The sequence below is a fragment of the Chelonoidis abingdonii genome, chromosome 16, assembly GCF_003597395.2.
Source record: "Chelonoidis abingdonii isolate Lonesome George chromosome 16, CheloAbing_2.0, whole genome shotgun sequence".
Lineage (NCBI taxonomy): Eukaryota > Metazoa > Chordata > Testudines > Testudinidae > Chelonoidis > Chelonoidis abingdonii.
In genome coordinates, this window is record NC_133784.1 from 14,283,041 (window position 1) to 14,305,875 (window position 22,835).

The following is a 22,835-nucleotide window of genomic DNA, read 5'->3' on the forward strand; positions in this document are numbered from 1 at the left end:
GCGGGAAATGGAATGAGATGACGGTTTATCTCTCCCTCTGTACTGTATGTGTATCATGAGTGCCCTGGCTTGAATCGGCGGGGCGCAATGCAAAGAAAATTTGGGATTGGATGATCATCCCTCCCTTTTGGTTTTCTAAATTAGTCAGTCGCTGCTAGATAGGGTAAGTGTGTTAGGGACCAGTGTCAGAGCAGGTCCGTGTCCGTTTACGAGGTGCCCGCAACCACCCACTGTTGTTCCTCCTCCCCACCTTTCTGGGCTCCTTGCGTTGTCCCCCCTTGTGTCTGAAGTTATAGAGATGCTGATAAGAAACAGAGACTTGTGTAGTGAAGATAAATGGGGGAGGCAGTCCCAGGCTTGACGTCCAGCGTACGAATTTCTTTAACAGGCAGGGAGGGGGCTGATGAAGCTCAGCCCCCGTTGCGTATGATGAGACGAGAGGATGGTTCCAGCCATTCTGTGGTTACATCTACTGGGAGTAACTGGAGTCATTCCCATTTCCAGCCCCGGAGCCTCCACTGAGGCCGCCAGGGAAGCATCCGGTGTTGTGACGACGGTATCAGTATATTGCTCCGTCTCACCGGGGAGGGGGAGAGGCGGATAGTGCTCTCATGCTGCAGCATCGCGTCTACGCGCATTCAGTACTAGGGTGACATTGAAGAAGTAAGACATGTTCTTCCCTTTCTTTACGTAGTGTGTGGCCTGTGGGGAACTAAGGAAGCTATTCGTGAACCACGGCCAGACCTGTTGTTTGACCTACCGACATTGGGAGCTCACCAAGATTGCTATTTCGAGACGTGTGTGGACTGTGGGATAGCTGAGTCCTCGTCCCCTCATAATGTTAGATGTCATTTGAGTCTTGGTTCCGTTTTACGCTGTCCGGCAGTGCTGTGTATCTCGGAGATTTTTGCACGCTTTGGCATTTCGTTTCTGGATACGGAAGGCTCTGCATACAAAGTTTGTTCTCTTAGCGATAGATCTGTATCTCGTATGTCTGCTGGCTCTTTTTGGCTTTGGACGCTCGCACCCGTGCTGCTCGGCTCCACGCTGGGGCACAGCAAATGTATTCAGTTTGCGGCGGCCTTTTCTGTTTACCTGCCGCTGCATCTGAGTTGATTGCTGTCCGGCGGTCAGTGGTGCACTGTGGGATTACCGCCGGAGGCCAACTACTGTCGATTTCCGTAAATCGATTTAAAGAGCCCTTTATATCGATATAAAGGGCGTTGTAGTGTGGACGGGTACAGCGTTAAATCGATTTAACGCTCTTTAAATCGATTTAAACGCGTAGTGTAGACCAGGCCTGAGACCTTAATTTTATTGTGTTACACATTTTTCTGAGTTAAAGTAACTCAGCTAAACACCTTGGTTTTGTAATTAAGCATAAGTAGCTGTCTAAAGCTAAGCCTGTTAGAAACCAGAAGGTCTTATTCTTTTTAGTTACTGTTGTTACTGTTCTAGTAAATCTGCACTTTAAAATATTTCACCATTTATTATATTTTTTGACAATATTTGACTGATCTGCTGACCAATTACTTTTGGACCCAGCCCTGTGGGAGTCCATCTTTCTTTTGAAAGATTTGATTGGAAAATAAAGAGCTTGTTAAATCACATTTACTTTAAAAGCAGCAAAGAGTCCTGTGGCACCTTATAGACTAAGTTTTGGAGCATGAGCTTTCGTGAGTGAATACCCACTTTGTCGGATACTTTGTAAATAGATATATGGGTGGGAGAGGGCAAGGGAATAGACTTCTGGGCTGACTTCCCTGAGCATTGTCTTTTTAATCTCCCAATATCATCCACTGGTGCTACCCACAAGCTCTTGCCCAAGTTTGTGAAAGTGGCCCGGTGCCAGGAAGCCATTTAATGCAGTAACCTCTGGTTCACTGTTTCTCTTTTTGGAGATGTGTATTGTGGAAATGCTATGAAGGGAGGTCCCATGCTGTTGGCTGCCATATGTGTTAGACTTGTCTGAGGCTATGTCTAAACTAGAGTGCTTACAGCGGCGCAGCTGCGTCGGTACAGCTGTGCCCGCTGTAAGATCTCTTGTGTAGATGCTCTGTGCCGATGGAAGAGAGCTCTCCCGTTGACCTAATTAAACCACCCAACGAGCGGTGGTAGCTATGGCGGTGGGAGAAGCTCGGCCACTGACATAGGTGGCAGTGTGCACAGTGCTATGCCGGCGAAACATTTGTCACTCGGGGTGTGTGTTTTTTTCACACCTCTGAGTGACATAAATTTTGCCAACATAAGTGGTAGCACTGACACGGTCCAACCGTGGAGACCTGCAAGTGACTAGACCAGTGTTTTTCAAATGCGGCCACCCCTTTTCTTGCGGCCACAGCCATCTGGTCTGTGATGGCGGGGGATGCAAAGCAGTGGTTCCTCTTGCAGGGCTGCCAGCAGCGGTTGGGCCCTCCCTCCAGAGAGACAAATGCTGGAGGTGCAGGCAACTGGTGAATTATCCACTTTCCTGGGGTTAGGGGAGGCAGGCTTTGGCCATGAGGCTTTTGGCTCTGTCCATGTGGTGGCAGGCTCTGGTTCCAGGCTCTGGCCCCAGGCTCACCACCTGTGCCATCATTCCTGGGCCCTTCTGCCTCCCTGCCCACCTCCACATCCAGGGCTTAATTTGTCTCAGGGCTTGCTGGGGCTGAGTAAGAATGCTGTGAAAAGTGATATTAACAAACATACAAATATCACTTTTCACAGCAGAAGACTTACCAGCTAGCAAGTCTTGGAGGTGGATTTGGGGTGGGGGAGGAGCGCAATCAAAAAAGCAAAAGAAACAACAACAAAAGACAAAAACATGCAAAGTGCCTTATTTGTGTTTCTATTCTGTTTCGGTCCAGGAAAGACTAGAGACCACTGTAAATTATTTTTACTACTGAGTCTGAAAAAAACCCTACATAAATAAATTATGATGATGTGGACATGTATATGTGCATATTTATTTGTTTTTCTTAAAGTTAATGAAGTATTTTAGGAAAAACTGTCAGCGTGGCCACCAGCAAGAGTTGGTGACTGCACTCTGAGGGCACCAAAAAATTTGAGAACCCCTGGACTGGACAAGCTGAATAATAGCAAAAGTTTTTAAAACAATAGGAGATGTGGGAGATGTTTTTTTTTTTCTTTAATGACCCAAAGCATGTGGCAAAACTGCAGCCAAAAGGTCAGTGTATCTGCTGCTGAGAGAAGGTAGCGTGGCCCTGAACTCCTGTGTTTGGTTTGTGTGATAAGGGAAGTGGTGAAATGTGTTCATGTTGCCAGGCAGAGTGTGCTGCAGCTTTCCTGGGCAAACTGACAGATGACTGACTCTCTTGTGATGAATGAGGGTTGTGATGGAGAGTCCAGTGTGAGCTCTGTGTGGAACAGTTACATGAATTGCTGGCTACAGGCTTATGAAAGGAAAAGTTATCATTGGCTGGCTGACTGGCATTGACTTTCAGGCAGCCCTGGTATTAATTTGAGGAGATTATGCAAAGAATTTGGGAAAAGTCCCAGTTCTGGGGTTTTCCTATGTAAGACTAGAAAATCTGTACCTCACACTTCAAACAGCATTAATAGAGAGTTGGTTTCTAGTAGTACATTGCATTTCTATACATCGAGACTGTCTACGTAAGGACCTGCAGCTGCAGTCTGAGCTCCGTGATAGAGAGAATGCTGTGACTTATGAACCAGTTTACTCTACATTCGGAAGTAAAGTGTCTCTGTGAAATGTACTCCAGAGTTCTCAGGATTGTGACCTTCATATGAAGAGGCCTCTGGACTTTGATTTTCAGATCCGGAAAGACCATGGCAAGCCAGACACCCCTCTGTTTTTTTCATTCCTTTCCCTGGTTTTATTTTGAAATGGTGCATGCCCTGTGTTACATATTGTTATTGCCTTTACCTGCACTCAGTGGCTCCCATCCAGGAACAATCAGATGTGCAGCGCCTTGTTGGCTATTTCAGTCCTGTTTGGGAACTCCCCCTCCTGCCCCCCCTCCCAAAAGTGAGTGTTCTCAGAACATTTGTCTGTGATTATCTTGAAACTCCTATGAAATGAAGCATCCTATTTGTGCTCTGATCTTCCTCTCCTGCAAGTCTCTAATCCAGACCCATTTTCCTTTCTTTCCAGCTGCAGGGAGTGATTGCAAGCATTGTCGGTTTTTGCTCTGTGTTCTGGCTGCTGAACAAAGGTGCTGCTGAAAAGGTAAGAGCTTAACTTCCATCCTCTTTGATGTAGATTTATATTCCAAGGGACTAATAAATTTAGACTTGCCATACCTGTCACCTTTAACTGTAACTAAACTCTTGGTGGAGAGAATCTAATCTACCAGCTCATAAAATCTTAAGTGTCGACCATCAAAGTGCTGTTAAATTTTGGTTCAGTGTGGATGGGATGGCATTTTGCAGCACTGCAGAAGGGGGAAACTGAAAAGTAAGCATGCTTCTCTTCTCACATGCAGGGCAGGAAGGCTGGATTTAGGGCAACAAAAATTGCTTTGACCTGAAAATGAATATTAATTGCAGTACTAACTTGCTGGTATTTGTATAGTTGTTGACCAAAGACCATCACTGCAGAGTGTGGCTGAGGTGAGTGCTTCAAAAAGTGGTGTGTTTCTACATAAACGTGCTTACCTGTGTGAAGCTGGGTGCTATCTGAGCAAAGCAGACATATTTATGGCTTTACTTGAGAGGAAAAGAGGAATATGCTTTTGTGAAGGGATGGGGCGGGGGGGGAGGGGGTGGACAGGCATGATGTGGGCGCTGAGGATCATTCCCATTGCTGTGTTAGCAGAAGGTGCCACTAGTAGTTCCTGAGCTGTGATTTCTGTAAAGTCTCCATTCCAGGCAAGGAAATATTGGGAGGTACCAGAGGGATGGGTAGAGCTGCTGTGGAAGAGTGTTTTTCCAACAGATCTTTTTGAAAATAAGTAGGTTAAACCAGTGCAGGGACTAATCCTAAAGAGAAGTTTGAAAGCACGACGGCATTCTATAATTGTGAAACAGGATTGCACACAGACGAAATGCATATGTGAGGAATACTAACAGTGCTTTAGAGAAAACCGGATGAAAGTGAATATATGATGTGCTGTGGTGTAAAGAATGTATTGGAATGTGTTTGGGCTGGCTGCATTATTCACAAGTGGCCAAGCCATAAATAATGGTTGCAGATCATCCCAAAATAGTGATGATGAAATCTTTATGCCAGCACATGTTCTATATGTGTCTGATACTTGACAGAAAATCTGCTTTCTGAATGTTTGAGTTTTAAAAAAAAAACAACATTGGTACTATCCCTCCACCTGAAAAGCCAGTCTGTCTTAGTGCCGTGAGTGCACACTTTAGGTTTTGGACGGTGAGAGAAATTATAACTGTTTTAGAAATGTATAAACAATTACCTGAAATAACTTTTCATTACATAATAATATTGTGATTGTAAAGTCCAATATCTCAGAACCTTCTACGATTGGAAGCAAGTGCTATGTAGTCCAGGGAGTCTGAAACTTTCGCCTCTACTTCTTGACGAGTTGTTGTATACTGAACTGTAACCTGTCACTGTGGTTTATTATTGTCTTTGATCTTTTTTTCCTCTTAGCCAAAGTTTTAAATAAAAAAATTGTAGTACTCCGAGTATTATAGTTTTCTGTATAGCTATTAGTAAAATGCATTTTTTAAAACATGAGAAACTTGTATTTAAATGTATTTTGACCCTTTTGCAAGTTATGTTGCAAGGGCTGTTAAACAGTTACAGGTTGGTAGAGGTTTTCCATGCATATTTAGAAGCTGTTCTCACTGTAGCTCAGTCTGTCTGTGGTTCCGTCTGGCTCTCAAAATCAGTGCTCTGATCACTCTTTTAGCTCTTGAACTGATGTCACGTGTAGCTTGTTCCTGCTACTTCTAAAGCCTTATTAACATTTTACCTGTTGCATCATTCTTCTCTCTAATGCAGTAGTTCTCAAACTAACGCTGCTACTTGTTCAGGGAAAGCCCCTGGCAGGCTGGGCTGGTTTGTTTACCTGTCGTGTCCGCAGATTCGGCCAATCACGGCTCCCACTGGCTGTGGTTCGCTGCTCCAGGCCAATGGGGGCTGCAGGAAGCAGTGTGGGCTGAGGGACGTGCTGACCATCCTTCCTGCAGCCCCCATTGGCCTGGAGTAGCGAACCGCGGCCAGTGGGAGCCGCGATCGGCTGAACCTGCGGACACGGCAGGTGAACAAACCGGCTGGCCTGCCAAGGGCTTTCCTTGAACAAGCGGAGGCCCGAGTTTGAGAACCAGTGCTCCATTGTATATTCCAGTTTACAATAATATTTAATGGAATTCAGTATCCAGCTACATAGCATTTTTAAATCTTCTTTTGCATCTTTGGTCATTTTAAAGGTATTTTTTTAAACTTCAAAGTATATCTTTTGAAGTCTTGGTTGGTGTGAGCTAGCTGTAAAAAGAATCCCTTCCTATCTTTGTGCATGCACAGACATTCCTAGTAGAGCCAGATCTTTTAATATTCTTTAATCCCCCCTCCCTTCACCAATCCAGGAAGCCTTCCTAAATAGAAAACCTGCAGTTCCCTCATAAAGTAACATTAAACCAAATGTTATAGTACTTGTAACTTGTAAAGTAGGTACAACTATATATCACAGTCCCAAAAAAGAGATTTCTTACAACAGTAGGGAACAAATTAAAGCACTTTTGACATTTGTGGTTGGAATGTTTCCATTCTAGAGGATGTGGGGAGCAGCTGTGAGGGGGACAATGAAAGAAGGGTTTTCAAAAAAGGATTTGGAGGACCAAAGAGTGATTGGTGCACAGGTAGGGGCAGTGGTTCTGTGTGTAAGGGGTTGGCTTGAAAAAAGGCTTGGATCTAATCTTCATAAGGGGGAAAAAATGGGGAAAATGTCCCATCAGAGCTATTATTGGTTTAGCTGTACCGGTGATAGAACTGCTGGGAGTTTTAGTGCATGCACTGCTGTGGCAGCTTCTGGCATTTTCGTCACTGTCAACTAAATGTTATGAAGCTTCAACCAGTGCGGGTGAATGGGTGGTAGAGTCTGTGTGAACTTCTTTTCTAAATTCTCTTGTGTAGACCAGGACCTAAGAGCGAACAAAGGTGCTAATGGGAGGAAGATATTGAGGACCTTTACCTTTTTGTGGTTATACTCTTGAAAGTGATAGCAAAAAAAGGGGAACTCGTGATTACATGTTTCTTCTTTCTTAACTCCATCTCAGATGTGCTTGGATGACAAGTGAAAAGATATCCTTTCTAAACTTGCAGAGTTAACCTGAGATCAGAGTGTCAAGCTGGTTTCTTTCCTCATCATGGTTCCTCACCATTATTAAAAAAACAACTGTGCCTTCAGTGAGATCTGTGTAACTGACTAGACCTCAGCAAGCAAGTCTGGTGTGTGAGAAGAAAGGAATTCAGTGCCCCTTTCTTAGCTGTGTTGGATTTTCATAGCTAACGGGAGAAAAGTACCACTAAAGCAAGCAGATAGGGCTTGCAATACACACATGGAGCAGGTCTGTTGGTCATGCAGGTGCCTCGCTTTAAAGGGAAAAGTGAGTGTGTGCCAGGGCGGGTGAGAAGTAAATGAGATCTGAGATTCAGGGGGAGTGAATTGGAGAGGGCCCTGAAGTGGAGGATGAAGAGTTTGAAATGGATGAAGGAGAGGAAGACAGTGAAGGGTTTCATTAGGGCCTGGAGCAGGAAAGTTTCTTATTGCAAACCATGTTTCATTTGTGACCCAGGGAGATAATTTTTGGAGATGGAAAGAAGGTAATGTCGGACAGCTGTTGCTCTTTAGTATCTACCTGTTAATGCTTTCATTCTTGACCAGTGTGTGTTGGTGGGTTGAGGGAACCTATTGATCTCTGTTGCTGAGAGTGTGAATTCTGCCGGTAAGGCACCAGAAAAGATACACAGATGGAAGCACAAGAGTACGCTACTTCTTCCACATACCAGAGAGGTGGTTGGGTGAGGCTTGGTAATTATATAACAGTTCTCTACAAGAAAGCTTGCTAAGCCCCCTTTTCAAACCAGAAACCTAGGTCACAGTGCACAGGTCAGACTATTTCAGAGACAATGACGTTGTTCTGCTCAGAAGCTTGCCTGAAGCAGGCCCTTCTTTTGCTTGGATCCTTTCAGTAGGGTTGCCCCTCCCTCTCTAGCAAGCAGTAGCATCCTTGTGATTCCTTTCAGATTTGCTAGCTTTTGTGGACTGGTGTGGAAGGGGGCGGCTGCTGCATTGAGTATGGCATTTCTCCAAAGCTTGTGGGATTGTTCCCAGCTGTCAGTGACTCATAGTATTTGAGTTACAGTCTCAGAGTTCAAGTTAATGGAATTTGCTATTCAGTTTCCCCTGGAATGTCTAAGAGAAGAGTTTCCCTTTAACTGGAGAAAGGAGGGGAGAAATCCCACAAAGAAGAAGCTTGAATATGTTTTGTGGTGTGTAAAAGTGCCAAGAGGTGCTGTCCTTGCTAACCAAGATGATGCATGCAGTCCCTTACTCAGGAGCACGAAGGTTCAGGCAATCATATGTTCTATTACATTCTATTCTATTTTATACAGATTATCACACTGTACCCATCACCATAGTATCTGAGCTTTTTCCAGTAGAGCATTAAACAATGTGACTAATGTTTGTCACATGTTTGTTCCCTCATCATCTACCTGGGGGGAGAACAGCTATGTTTTTGTTAGAGAAGGCAAGGTCAAAAAAAAGTGCCCTGCACTTAGAGCAGGAGGGGAGGTTTGCGATACTCCTTTATTATTGTCAAGTTCCATGAAACCTTGTTTATTCAGAAACCAAAGAAATATCAGTGAGCCTGTATTTCATAAATTTAGGGCCAAATAGACAATGTTACAGATTTTCTGAGGACATACAGGAATCATGGGGTACATTGACGAGTGCTAATTTGTCAGCAAGGCAGCTAGTAATCAGTTGATGTAAGCCAAGTATAAGGAGCACAAGTGGCACCCATGCAATGACCCATTATGGTTCCAAATATCTACTTAGCTGGTAACTGCCTTTGTTATTTTCTTGTATAATTGTTCATTTTCTCCAGAGTAGGCTTCCATCTACCTTTTTGTGTTCAAGCAAGTTTGATATTTGAAGTGACTGGGATGCACTGTTGCAGAATGGGGAACCAGGTCCCCATGGTGATTTTGAACATTGTGGTTATAAATGTATGGAATCTCCTGACAACGAGCTGGGTTTGGCGCTAACCAATGCAATTGTTGGCCCTTAAGCAGTACGGAATCAGTAGGATGTGGTGGGTTTCATTTATACTAGTATGTTGCGCAGCTGAAGATCATTGTCAGCTGCCCAAGGAAATAAATGTTCACCTGAGAAGAGCCTGGTGTAGCTCAAAAGCTCGTCTCTTTTGTCAGCAGAAGTTGGTTCACACACCTTGTCTCTCTAATATCCTGGGACCAACATGGCTACAACACTGGAAACATCTTAACTCTGTTTGTCTCATTGATGCCTTGTTTTAAAAATGTGTGCGTGTTTGGAGAAAATTCAGTCCCCTGCAGGTAATGACTGAGTACTTAACTAACCTACAATTATATCTGGATTATAACGCATGTGGTAGCTTGGTTACCTTTTAAGGGCATCTCTCTGGGAGTTGTACCTATGAATTTGGGCAAGTACATGGAGGAGTGTCTGTCAGTTTGGAATATCATATAATAATTTATAAGGCAAGGGAAGTAATAATTAGCTGCTGTTTTCTACCCTGTGCTTGAATATAAGATCCTTCCTCCTTTTCCCATATTCACCAAACTCATAGTTAAACTTATGAGATTATTCAGAGGATCGAGAAGCCAGAATAAGCATATGTCATGTACATTTTATATCTTTACAACAAATGACGTCCATTTGCTTGAATTTCCCCCACCCCACCCCACCCCACCCCAAGTATCCTGAGTAGGATTGTTCAGAAAAAAAAAAAATCAATGACAGGCCTTAAATTAACCCTTCCAGTGGGCATTCCTACTGGAATTCAAAGGATGGACTAAAGACAACCTTTTGCTTCTTTCTAGATATGATAGTCTAAGTTCCCTCTAAGCTGCGCAGCAGCCTATTAAGCGCCATGCGGGCACTCAGGGCTGCAGCAGGGAGAGATGCCTTTCCCTCAGCCCTGGACCTGCCGTGGCAGGGAGAGGCCCCCAGCCCCAGCCCAGCTCAGACAGTACCAGGTTTATAATGGCAGCAGGCCCACGCTCAGCAAGAGCCCCGCTGGCCCGGCCTGGCGCTCCACTTCACTTACGCTGCGGCCTCTCTCCTCTCTGGCCCCTCCCCCGTGCTCCTCTAGGCCCGCTGGCCCAGGACTTCTCTCCGCCCCTCCGCTCGCTCCTCTCAGCCGGGTGGCTGAGGGCTCATCTCTCCACCCCTGCTCTCCGTCACCGGTAGGCAGCAGCCTGTGGCTGCTTGCCAGTGATGGGGCAGGGAAAGGAGCCGACAGCCACTGCCGCTCATCGAGGCTGCGGTGACTGACGGTCTGCTGCACTGGGCTCCCTTGGGCAGCCTGGCAGCCTGGATTGCAGTGGGCCAGTTACAGTATTCCACATGAGTTGGAGGGGTTAGCGAAGGCCTCCTGGTACTACCATGTCCTGCCCCAGAGTGGAGCAGTGGAGGTGAGTCCTCCAAGCAGCCTAGAAAGGCTGCACGGGGCACAGCCAATCAGAGAAGAGCTGCAGGGAGCAGCCAATCTGGGCCCCACAGACCCATATAAGAAGAGCTGCAGGGCAGAACACATTGGTGGCTGCTGGGAGCTCAAGGAGTGAGGACTGTGTTCTTAACAGGCTGAAGGAACTATAGCACCTTGGACAGAGCAGCTGCAGGCAGGGACTGGCAGAGCGACGAGAGCTCTTGGCTGGCTGCTGGGACAGGACAGCTGAAGGAGCTGAAGTGAGGGTGAAGAAGGTGCTGGGACCATGGGAAAGTGGCCCAGGGACATGGAGCAGCATTGGGAGAAGTTAAGAGTCACAACAGGAGGCTGCTATCTACAGGGTCCCTGGGTTGGGACCCAGAGCAGTGAGAGGGCCAAGGTTCCCACCCCAGTCACCACTGGGAGAGTGGCTTGACTGGTTGAAAGTGATACCCACCCCCAGAAGGGGGAAATATGGATGGTGACTTGGCCGGAGGCTGATTCATGAAGAGGACATTCTGGTACTTGGACTGAGGTGGGTCTGCAGGCGGAGGAGATGGTGGGAGAGGCACCACCAGAAGAGGGCTCACTGGCTGGCAGAGCTAATCCCTAGGATAGCCAGCAGGAGGTGCCACTGTGATGAGTGAACCCTATGACAGACCCTAAGAAAGCCTCAGTGTCAACTGGCAAAGGGTTCACTGTAACAGTAACTCCTGGCAGGCCTGACAACTCACTACACCTAACACATTGCTTCCATAGTGTTTATCCAAAGAGGGTCAAGTGAGGTCTCTAATAAAAGCTTATGTCATAATGATCCTCATAATAATTGTGAGATGTATATGTGGATGATATTTGAGGAGTTGTGTGTATATATACTGGAAAATATATTTTTTTTTAAGTCTGAATCAAAGCAGGGTTGTCAAGCCGATTTGTCAAGCAGATTTAGACCAAAGGATGTATATTCTCCTATCTGCCTCGGTTCACATGTAAAATAAGCATTGGTACTGTAAGCCAACACGATGGAAGCTTATGTGCATATAATATCAACATGAGGCTGTGAAAGCAACATGGAGCCAGCACACCAGGGAATCAACCATGGGGGACAAAACAGTGAACTTTGGGGATGTAAGGAGGAGGCAAAAGGACACCTCTTTGTTCTTCACTGAGGAAAGCAAAAAGGACAGTGCTTTCTGCATTCATGAAAGAGGGATTCTAGCCCTGTTGATTGCTTTAGGTGAGATAAACTGCTTTAGCCAAGGGATTAGCCTGTTAAAGTTAAGTTTATACTATAGGAAGCGTGGTACACTTTTTGTTTTCTGTTTCCATTGTTATTCTTCCTCACTAACCCTTAAATTTTAGCATTATGATTGTTTTCAATATAAATATACCCCAGTGCTGTGATATTCTATTGAAGCTCATCCTCAGATGAATCAGACAAGCTGGTGTGTGTTTTGTTCCTTTAAGGACAGCTTCCCAGGTAATTTCGGTGAGTGTCTAGCAGTTAAGGGCTGGATACTGCATGGGAACACTTTAGGGGGGTCGGACTGCACCTATTGTTAAACTGCAAGGCAAAGTAAGGGCTGGCAGGGCCTTGAGGAGATTGTTTCGGTGACAAATATGCTGGTGGTATCACGAAGCTGACACATAGTTAAGCACAAGCATCTCTCTCTCTCACTGAATCGGGAGGTTACCTAGTGACTCGCAATCCTGGATACCCCAAGAAAGCGTCACAGTGCAGCACACCCAGTATCACAGAAAGTGAGGTAAAAACCTAACTTATTTGTTTTACGATGTCTCTGGTTCCATCTGCAGTAGGGCACTTTGCCAAAAAATCCTCACTGAAGCTACCACTGACACAGCTAATCCAGTGGAAGCTTTAGTGTGGAGGGCTCTCTGGTTCTTCCAGCTGTTTACACCATCATGTTTATTAGATTTCCTCAGAGCAGGGTTAATTGACAGTGCTATAAATGGCTGCTTGAGTCAAAAAGCAGTCTGACGTAGGGCTTCCATTGTGGCTAATGCCAAAGTGGTGGGAATTTTTTGTACAAGTTCCATAGTGTGGTTTTGTTTCTCTTTACTCTCTTGAAAGGCAGTATTAGAGAATACTGTTCGTGCCATAATATAACTCAGGGCTATACCCTCACCAGCAGTACTGAATTCTGTTTTGGTCCCCTGGTTTAAAACACCCCAGCAGAAATAAAGGGGTTCATATGTAGGTGACAACAAAAATTAATAGAGTTTTGGAGAGATTTTCATCTGAAGAGAGATTGAAAAGTTGAAATTGTTTAGAGTAAAGGTGGTTGAGAGAATGTATGATAGAGATTAAATAAGGAACAATATAATGCAATATAACTGGAATCCCATGGGAGCCGCTGAGGTCACTCAATTAGGGTGAATTGCAAAGAATGGGGCAGATAGATATTCCAAAGCTGGTGGATATTCCAATACTTAAATTTACCAAGCCAGCCCAAATCAGCTTCTGTTATACTTCACTGGTTACTCAGAAGTCAACAACAGAGTTCCCTTAAGGCAGGGGTGGGCAAATTATGGCCGGTGGGCCGGATCTGGCCCAGAAGCCGTTTTAAGCCACCCCTGTGCTGGGGAGCACAGTCTGGGGCTTGCACCGCTCCAGCCAAGGAGCAGGGTTGGGAGCCATTCCACGTGGCTTCTGGAAGCTGTAGCATGGCTCCACTCCATCTCCTGTGAGCTTCAGTGGCCCCCTCCGGTGCTCCAATGGAAGCTGCAGGGGCAGTGCCTGCAGACGGGGCAGTGTGCAGGGCCACCTGGCTGAGCCTCTGCATAGGAGCTGTAGAAAGGACATGCCACTGCTTCTGGGAGCCACCTGAAGTAAGCCTCTGAGCCTCCCCCCCATGCCTCAGCCCCCTGCCCTAGCCCTGATTCCCCCTCCTGCCCTCCAAACCCCTCAATCCCAGCCCGGAGCACTGTCCTGCAACCCCAAATCTCTCATCCCCAGCCACACTCCAGAGCCTGCACCCCCAGCCAGAGCCTGCGCCCCTTCCCACACCCTTACCCCAGCCCTGATCTCCCTCCCACCCTCTGAACCCCCCGGTCCCAGCCCAGAGCACCCTCCTATACCCCAAACTCCCCAGCCCCACCCCACAGCCCACACCCCCCAGCCAGAGCCTGCACGCCCCAGCCTGGAGCCCTCTCCCACGCCCTGAACTCCTCATTTCTGGCCCCACCCCGGAGCACTCACCCCCCAAACAGAGCCCTCACCCCCTCCCACACCCCAACCCCAATTTGGTGAGCATTCATGGCCCACTATACAATTTCTATTCCTAGATGTGGCCCTCAGCCAAAAAGTTTGCCCACCCTGCCTTAAAGTAACCCAGCCTCAGGCTTCCACCTAGACACCCAAGTCAAATATAATGAGCATTAATGAAAATCTTATTCATCATATAAAAAAGTTCTATCAATCTCAAAGGATCAGACATATTATCTCCCAGGTTAATGAATATTCCAGATCTTACTGAAATACATGTCACAGTCATTCTTATTAACTAAACTAAAATTTATTAAAAAGGAAAAGAGAGCATACTGGTTAAAAGATCAGTATAAATACTGACATGAGTTCAATTCATTGAGATTCAGATTCATGGCAGAGATGGAGAGCTTTGTAGATGCAAAGAGCTCTTTCAGAAAAAGTCCATAGGTTATAGTCCAATGTTTATATTTCAGGGCGATCCAGCAGAGCCGTAACTAGCCATTTTTGTGCCTGAGGCAAGAATATAAAATTGTGCCCCCCCATCGCAGCCCAGCCACCCGTGAAACAGACACATACACACACACACATGGCCCCGTGGAAACAATCCCCCCCACCAGCGCTGCCTGTCTCGCGGAAACAAACCCTCCTTCCCCAGTGCCCTCCCCCCCCTAAATAGCTGTGGGCCAAAAAGGAAGGTGTGTGAAGGGAGAAACGGCACGCATAGAGTGACCAGATCACAACAGTAAAAGAGGACCCTCCCCTTCCCCGCTCAGCCCTACCATCACACCCCTCTTCACCCCCTAGCCTCCTGCTGGCTTGCTGCATCCCTCCTAGTCAGTCCCCCACCCACTACTCGCCTCCTTTCACCTTCTCCCTTTCCTGCCAGAAACCCCTATGCCAGCCCCACACCCCCTGTCTCTAGCCAGCCTCTGCTGCACCCCGTGCCCGAAGCCAGCTAGCCCCACCCCCCTGCCCTATCTCCAGCCAGCCCCACACCCCCTGTCTCCAGCCAACCCTTGCCGCACCCCACTGCCCGAAGCCAGCTAGCCCCATACCTCATCTCCAGCCAGCCCCTGCTGCACCCTGCTGCCTGAAGCCAGCCAGCCCCACACCCCCTGTCTCCAGCCAGCCCTTGCTGCGTCTCCCTGCCCAAAGCCAGCCAGTCCCACACCCCCGTCCTGCCTCCAGACAGCCTCACACCCCCTGTCGCACTCCCCTGGCTGAAACCAGCTAGTCCCACACCCCCTGTCTCCAGCCAGCCCCTGCTGTACCACCTGCCCACAGCCAGCCCCACACTCTAATAATAATAGGAGATATACCAATCTCCTAGAACTGTAAGGGACCTTGAAGGTCATCAAGTCCAGCCCCTTGCCTTCACTAGCAGGACTAATTTTTGCCCCAGATTCCTAAGTGGCCCCCTCAAAGACTGAACTCACAACCCTGGGTTTAGCAGGCCAATGCTCAAACCACTGAGCTATCCTTCCCCCTGTTAGGTTAATCATTTATTTTCATTAAATATGTAGACTAAATAATGAAAATACATTTTCAAGCCTAACAGGAATTAATTCTAATGAACAATGCCACATTATTCATTTTTGAAAGTTTATAATAAGTGATGCTCCAGGGGGAGGGGAGGGGGGGTGCAAGGTGGAAGTTTCGCCTAAGGTGCAATATCCTTGCACCGATCCTGTGGGCACAGAGTGGGGTGCAGGATGGGTGGAGTGATGCAGGCTCTGGGAGGGAGTGCGAATGGCTGTGTGCAGGCTCTGGGGTAGAGTTTGGGGGCCGGAGAGGGGGTGAGGGCTCTGGGAAGGGGTGGTGGGTGCTGGGGGGGAGGGGACTGACATCACATGTGGCTTCCTTCCTCCCCTGCTGCCCCTTGCCATAGCCTCACTGGGGGTGGGAGATGGGGCTGCCCCTTGTTCAGTTTGCAGGAGTGCTGCCTGCGGATGGGGTGTGGGGGCAGATCACAGAGTCAAACACTCACCGAAGCCCCAGCAGCTGCTCAGGTGAGTGAGGCCAACTGCTGATGATCCTGTCTCCCACCGGAAGCCCCCTCAGCGTCTTCTGCAGGTGGGTGCCGGGGAAGGGGAGAGCTGCGAAGCACGTGTGTGCCTCCCCCTCCCCCTGCCCCTCCCGAGGTGCTGCAGCCGGCTGCTCCCTCAGCCCTCTGCCAGCCAGTCTCGTTGCCACAGAGGCAGCAGCAGCAACTGGGAGAGCCGGAGCTTTCCTTCCGGTAGGGAAGACTTTTTCTGCGCTCCTCGGCTTTCCATGCCCAAGGCAAGTACCCCACTCACCTCGCCCTCATTAGGGCACTACGATCCAGTCAAAACTGGGATCTCAGTCCTTGTGGCTTAGGCTTTTTCTGCATGAAACCTCAAGCAGATCTGAGATGACAGGATCAGGACCCAAGCCATTCTTTATACAGTTTCAGGCCTTCTTTGACAGCTGGGAGTCCCTCAGTGAACAATAGATGCTCATTTCCTAAGCCCCGCTGGTAATTATTCACACAGATTAACATAAGGCAATTGCCCATTTTCCACCATTCACAGATGATTTGCTGTACGTTTCAAAGAGAGATGAATACAGCGATATCACTATGTTTACAGTTCATTTAAATGTTGTTGTTCCTTTGATCTCTGAATTAACAGAATACAGCATAGACAGGGACTGTTTGACTACATTGTTAACCTTTACCAATATATCTTTAAGGGCTGAATTTAGATCATTTATCCTGCAGGATGCTTCAGCCTTTCTGGTTATGCGTCACAGGAGGTAAATCAGAAACTTCTGTTTACATTCGCTCTTGGTGCAAGAACAAAGGAACAGACACTTAGACTGAAGGGCAGCAAATTTAAAACTAACAAGAAACCCTCTTTTCACTACACACAGTTAGCCTACTTATTGCCACAAGATACCACTAAGGCCCAGATCTTAGTGTAGGATCCAGAAAAAGACTGGACATTTTATATGGATACTAGAAACATCCACAGTTACATTACAGAGGATAAAAAAAAAATACTACTACAAAGTTTGGAGAGGATGTAAACCAGGGCTCTCAAACACGCGGCCCCCGGAGCTCTTCCCTGCGTCCTGCCAAACTCCCCATGCCGCCCCCACCCCCGAGTTATTTTATGCGGCAGTTAAGCTCCCTGACTGCTGCTCCCCAATGTTTGGGGCCAGGTCTCTTCCCTGGCCCCACCTGCCACCCCCACGCGTCTCCCCCACGTGTCCCCCAGGCTCACTTGCTGCCCCTTCACTGCCCTGGAGCCTGCAGCTCAGGCTGACTCTGCTCCGCTGGCTTCCGCCATCACCTGCTGCCTCAGGGTCCTAGTGACCCCTCTCACTAGAGCCAGGGCAGGCTGCCTTCCCTTCCCTTCTGTCCTAGTTCTGAACCTCTCCAATCCCCTGAGCCTCTCCAATGCCCCAAACCCCTCATCCTCAGCCCCACAGCCCTCACCCCTGGACCCCCTCGTATCCCCAAACTCCATCCCAGAGCCTGCACCCCAGCCTGGAGCCTGCACCCAAACTCCATCCCAGAGCCTGCACCCCCCAGACCCCTTCCCCCACCCAAACTCCCTCCCAGAGCCGTAGGCAAGTGGGGGTGGAGTTAATGGGGGGCAGGTTCTGGGCACCACCAAAATTTCTACAAACCTGTCACCCCTGGAAGAGGCAGAGAAGGGGTGGAGTGGTGGTGCAGCCCAGTGCAGTGGGGGGGCGGGGGGCTTTAACAGAAGTAAATCTAACTAAGTGTGTGTTTTGTCCTTTGAGTGAGGTGCATTACTGTTGGTGGTGCTTAGCACTTTCCAGGAGGGAGGGGAAGGAGCAGGCAGCCACGCACTCAGGATAGGAAGTGGAGAAGAGACGGGTCGGGGCAGGGTCGGGGCCTCATGGAAGGGGTGGAGTGGGGGCAGGGCCAGGGGCAGCGAGGGCGGGGTGTCAGTGATGCGGCGGTCGGGCCAATGCACTAGTCCTCATGTGACCCTCGTGCTCATTTGAGTTTGAGACCCCTGATGTAAACCCTCATGCAGCAGACCGTGAGCCAAACTCAGAGGCATTGAGAAAGAAACTGCTCTTAGAAGCAGATTATTCCATAATTGCCCACTTTGGGCTTTCTTGTACATTCCCCTTATATATCTGGGAATGGGCACTGTCATGTTGGAATACATAGACCCCATCCTCCCGCTTACTTTCTCCTGGGCCTCTATAATTAGTGACTGCTTCTGTTCCTCCTCGCCATGGTGATAATTCAGAGTTCCAAATCTTTCAATCATTCACTTGTCATGCATCCCTTCCATATTCATTCAGGCTGTCTCCTGCAAGCCCACAAAGTAAATCTGTGCAAAAGCATGTAATCTTTAATTTTGGAAATCAGAAATCAAAAGCACATCTGCTTCTAGTGTCTGGTGGTAATAGCTCCTTAGAGAGCTCCCGCCAAAGCAGCCAGCCCTGTCATGCAAGGAAGGATCTGATCCTGGCAGATTTTGGACTGTCAACAGAATATCATTAGAGCTAAGATTTTTTGATGGATGTTTTTTAGTATAAGTCACTGACAGGTCATGGCAATAAAGAAAAATTCATGGAAGCCCGTGACCTGTCCCTGACTTTTACTAAAAATATCCATGATAAAATGGGAAAGGACTGGGCAGCGTGAGGTTGGCTAGGAACTCTGCGGCCCCCAACACCCATGGGGACTCAGAGCTCCAGGGTACCCCTGTCACCAGCAGCAGAGGGGAGCTGCGGGAGGTTCCCCTGTCACCACCGCCGTGGCAACGGGGAGTTGCAGGGGGGTCCCCCTGCCCCATGGCGGTGGCCAGAGAGCTGTGGGGGGTCCCTCTGCCATGGCAGCTGGTAAGGAGCTGTGGGGTACCTGCCCATGGCGGCTGAGAGCCTGGGGGCCCAGTGCCTCAGGAGGCGGGGGTACCTTATAGCTCCCTGTTGCTGTGGGAGGTGGTAGGACCCTGCAGCTCCTAGGCGCCAGGGCTGAAGTCATGGAGGTCTTCTGTGACTTCTGCAACCTCTATGACAAAACCATAGACTTAAATATCATCCATGCATAAAATCAGTTTTAAAACAGGATTCTTGTAGTGTTTTCTCTTCTGAGTCACAGGTGGTGGGTCTGAATGCAAAAAGCCAGTAATTGGCTGTGCATGGATAACATGATGAGGAGGGGAGACGCGGAGTACCTCGGGCTAAGTCCAGAAAGAGTGGAGTAATGCCTGCCAATCCAGCACCTGGAGGTGAGCATCTCTCCAGTTCCCACTGTGGCTCCCCTCCATCTAATGGCACCTGGTTTTTATCATTTGTCATTGTCATCCATAGTGGGAAACATGTAACCTTAGTTTTAGGCTCTGTAATTTTCAAGGAGGAATCTTTTGGAATTAATACCCTCTGCAGCTACATGTCTCCCACTCACTCCTAGTACAAATCTTTCTTAAGGCTTCAACTTCTGTTTAAACTCTTCCCCCGCCCCCTTATTTTTGCTTGTGGTGAAGAGTGTATCTTCCTGGCCTTATGGAGAGTGTTTCCTCTTCTCCTCACTTCGCTGGCATCACAGGACACCTTTTTCTACAGTCTGTGTCTTACCTAAGGTGTCTGAGATGCAGTGCTTGCTAATTCTTCAGGCCACCACAAGTGAAGAAAGCCCAGGACATACAGAAGGGGTGTACCAATTGTTGTGAGGGGCAGAGAGAGAGAGAGGTAGAATGTGAAGTGAAAGGAGTTTCTGGGAAAGCACAAAGTGGAGTGGGAGTAGGGGAGGGTATCTGCCTTCAAGGAGGTGAACGGAAAGCTGTGTTTGTTCCTTAGGGGTTCCTGTGTGCTGTAATTGAGTCAGCATGTTGTATGGGGAGAGCTTTGAGGGGAGGGAGGAGGGGAGAGCTCTTTACTCAATTTATAAAGGGCTTGGATTAGTTCTCTGTCTTGCAGTGGTAATGACAGCTCTGCTTGTTGCATTACTAAAGCTATGACTCGAGACGGCTGATGTTTTCCTAGGATTTTTAATCTTTGTTTGCTTGAGAAGCTGAGAATAATTGACTCTGGCTTTGCTTGTGATGTGGAAGAGCAGGCAGGGGAGATAGGAAGGGGAAGGTGATTGAATATGCTACTATGTTTTGACACTCAAACATAAGCAGAATAGCCTCGAAGGGACCCACTTATTTGAAGTATTTTTAAATCTGAAAGAAACAAAAGCTGTTATTTCTCTGTCTTGTCTCTCTTGGGCTGGCTTTACATTTAGGGATCCGGGATATACTGAACTGCTTTTCTCTTGTTGGCTTTTCAGTTCTGCATTTGAAATCCCACTGGAAAAAGAGCAAATGAGCCTCTGGCTGCCTAGCTTTGGTCTTGATGGTGTGCTGGCAGCTTCATCTTTGGCCCTAACCTATGGCAGCATTGCCCTTGGAGCTTGTGTAAACTGAAAGCCTGCAGATTCTGATATTTCCATGCTAACCAGTTAGTTTTGTCTTGATTATCTCTTTTTTTTTTTTTTTGGTCTCTACCTCTGGCTCTCTTGTATTTTTGTAAAGCACTCCTAACTACATATTTCATGCTGTGATAATTACCATAGTGACAGCAATGGCTTAAACCAGCAAAATAAGGGAGATGGCATCATATTTTCAAGCATTATGTATTTTGACAGAGAAACAGCTGCTTTTATGTGAAGCAGTGAGGTTTTTTTTTCAAGTAACCTGTGTGTGAGGGGGTTGAAGAGCAAAAACAGAGGTGCTGAGGGAAGGGGACACAGAGGTGATGGTCTGGACATCCATTTGGGACACCTGTGTAGGCGGATGAAGGAAGCAAAGGTGCCATTCTATACAACATTCAACCTGTAGTTATTAATAAGATGATTTGAAACTTTGGCAAGGTTGGCACTGTGGAGAGACAGGAAATAGATGTGGACCCTAGTTGGCAACATATTGCTCACTTCTCCAGTTCTGAGCATGCTTCAACAGCAAACCTGACAAACTGTAGCCCAACGATGTGCTCTTTTGTGGTTCTGCCCCACAGGAGGCTGAAAATGTAATACACAGAAAGTTGTAATACAAAAATGACTGAATCCCTGACAAATACGTCCACAGTAGAAGGCGATGTTGAGCCGATTGGAAGGAAATAACATGAAATATATCTTTATCTCATTGTTTTCCTCTTCCACCCACTTTCCCCCATGGCAAGCAGCTTTTAGCATTAGAAATCAGACAGTGGGAACATTGTTAGTGGAGAGCTCCAGTTTCCCCTCTTTCCTTTCCCTAACCATAACCTCAACCCTAACCCTAACCCATCTCCATATACATCCCTCTTGTACACACGGTGCAGTGGAGGAGTGCAAGCTTTTGATTAGATTCACAACCCTCCACCCCGAGATTTGTTTGAAAGCATACCGAGGGACGAAGACGGCTAGCATAAAGTGTCTGTTCTGCACCAGGCCCTGAGGGGTGAAGTTCTAGTGTTGAGTGAATTATAAACTCATCTCCACTTTTCTTGTGCCAGCCCAGACAAATGGGATCACTTTCTTCTAGCCCTGTCTATACCTGCTAGTAGAGGGGCATGATGTCATTGTTTCTTTACAGGCAGCTTTAGCTCTCACTCATTGTCATTCCCTCATTCCTGCCAGTGACAATAGTCTTTCCTGTGTTGTCTGGTTATATTCTTAAATATTTTCTTACCAGGACTAGCCCTTCATGCTGAAGTGGGTGGTAGAGCCCAGGACCCCGTTTGTAGTTGTTTCTTTTTATTACAGTAGCACCTATAGGCCTCAGCCATGGTCGGAATCCAACAGTGCCCCTGTAGTTCTCCGCCAGGAAGAGCAAGGCAGGTACTACTGCCATTTCCAAGGTAGGAGATACATCTTAGCTCCACAGGAAGCAAAGCAGGCCAGCAATGGTCTACAGGTATCATTCTCCCGTTTAGAGTGACCAGAGAGCAAGGATGAAAAATCGGGATGGGGGTGCCGGGTAATTGGCACCTATATAAGACAAAGCCCCAAATATCAGGACTGTCCCTATAAAATCGAGACATCTGGTCACCCTACTCCCATTCAACAAGTCTCTGGGTGCACATAAATTCAGATCTCCTATATCTTCCAATCAAAGCTTGGCAAAGCTGTCATCCCGTCAGTAGCCCAGTTCAATTTACCAACTCCCTTCTTCATGATGCCTGATGAAGGGAGGCAGCCAGGTAAAAACAAAGATTGAGTTAAAACTTCTGGAGACTGTCAGCCTGGGTTGATGGTAGAGGCCTGTTAGGTCCACTTGCATTAGCACATCAGCCTGTCCTTCTTTTTTTTTTTAATATTTTTTTTTTGAGTCCTTTTCGTGTGAGAAATAATATGCAATTTGTGTTGTCCCCACATTGTAGGATTTACAGGCCCAGCCAACTTTCAGGGAATTTGGTGTGTGACTCCACAGCCCACAGGTGTAAATACCCCACATCTTCTAACTGTTTCTCAATTCCTTTCTTTCTGCCAGGCAGTGCACTGCAGACCTTACCTCTCCCTTTTTCTGTCTTGTGTAGAAACCTCGAGTAGTTTTAATGTGTGGCTTTGACTGAAATGAATATTTTAGGAAACTTTCTCTGTTTGTTGTGGTTGTTTTTGGCTTTTTGTTTAAGTTTATTATGGTTGCCAGGGGGATTACCCAATGTAACAGATCCCACTGAAATAATAGGACTAAAACATCTTCTTGCACCTTTGTGCTCCCTGCCTTAGAAGGACTGAACAGTGAATGTTGTTTATGCCTTGGGAAAGGGCATTTGTACAAGGCCTTCTGTAAAACGCCTCTCCAGAACCTCCTGCTATAAGAGGCATTGGCAACTCATTTGTCTGAGAATCCTTCTCTTGAGCAAGCATTTCTCACTGCATAGTGTGGGCTCAAAGTCTGTGTTGGAGCTAAAGGTGGGTGAGGAGTCCCAGCCTGAAAGACACCTGGTAAGGAACTGTTGAAGTTAGTTCTGCCAGCTCAAGACCAGAGAGTCACATGAATGCTTC

General features: G+C 47.4%; 1 protein-coding gene across 4 annotated transcripts in view; it reads left to right on the plus strand.

Annotated features, from left to right (window-relative positions):
* Positions 1–22,835, plus strand: part of NDST2 (N-deacetylase and N-sulfotransferase 2) — a 266,023-nt gene that overhangs the window by 65,258 nt on the left and 177,930 nt on the right. For all 4 annotated transcript variants that reach the window (XM_032778287.2, XM_075072989.1, XM_075072990.1 and 1 more), the window contains one exon: positions 4,115–4,189. Coding sequence is in view for 3 of the 4 variants with exons in the window: in XM_075072989.1 (XP_074929090.1) it covers positions 4,115–4,189 (75 nt within the window). In the remaining variant the exon portion in view is untranslated. The remainder of the gene's footprint in view (positions 1–4,114; positions 4,190–22,835) is intronic.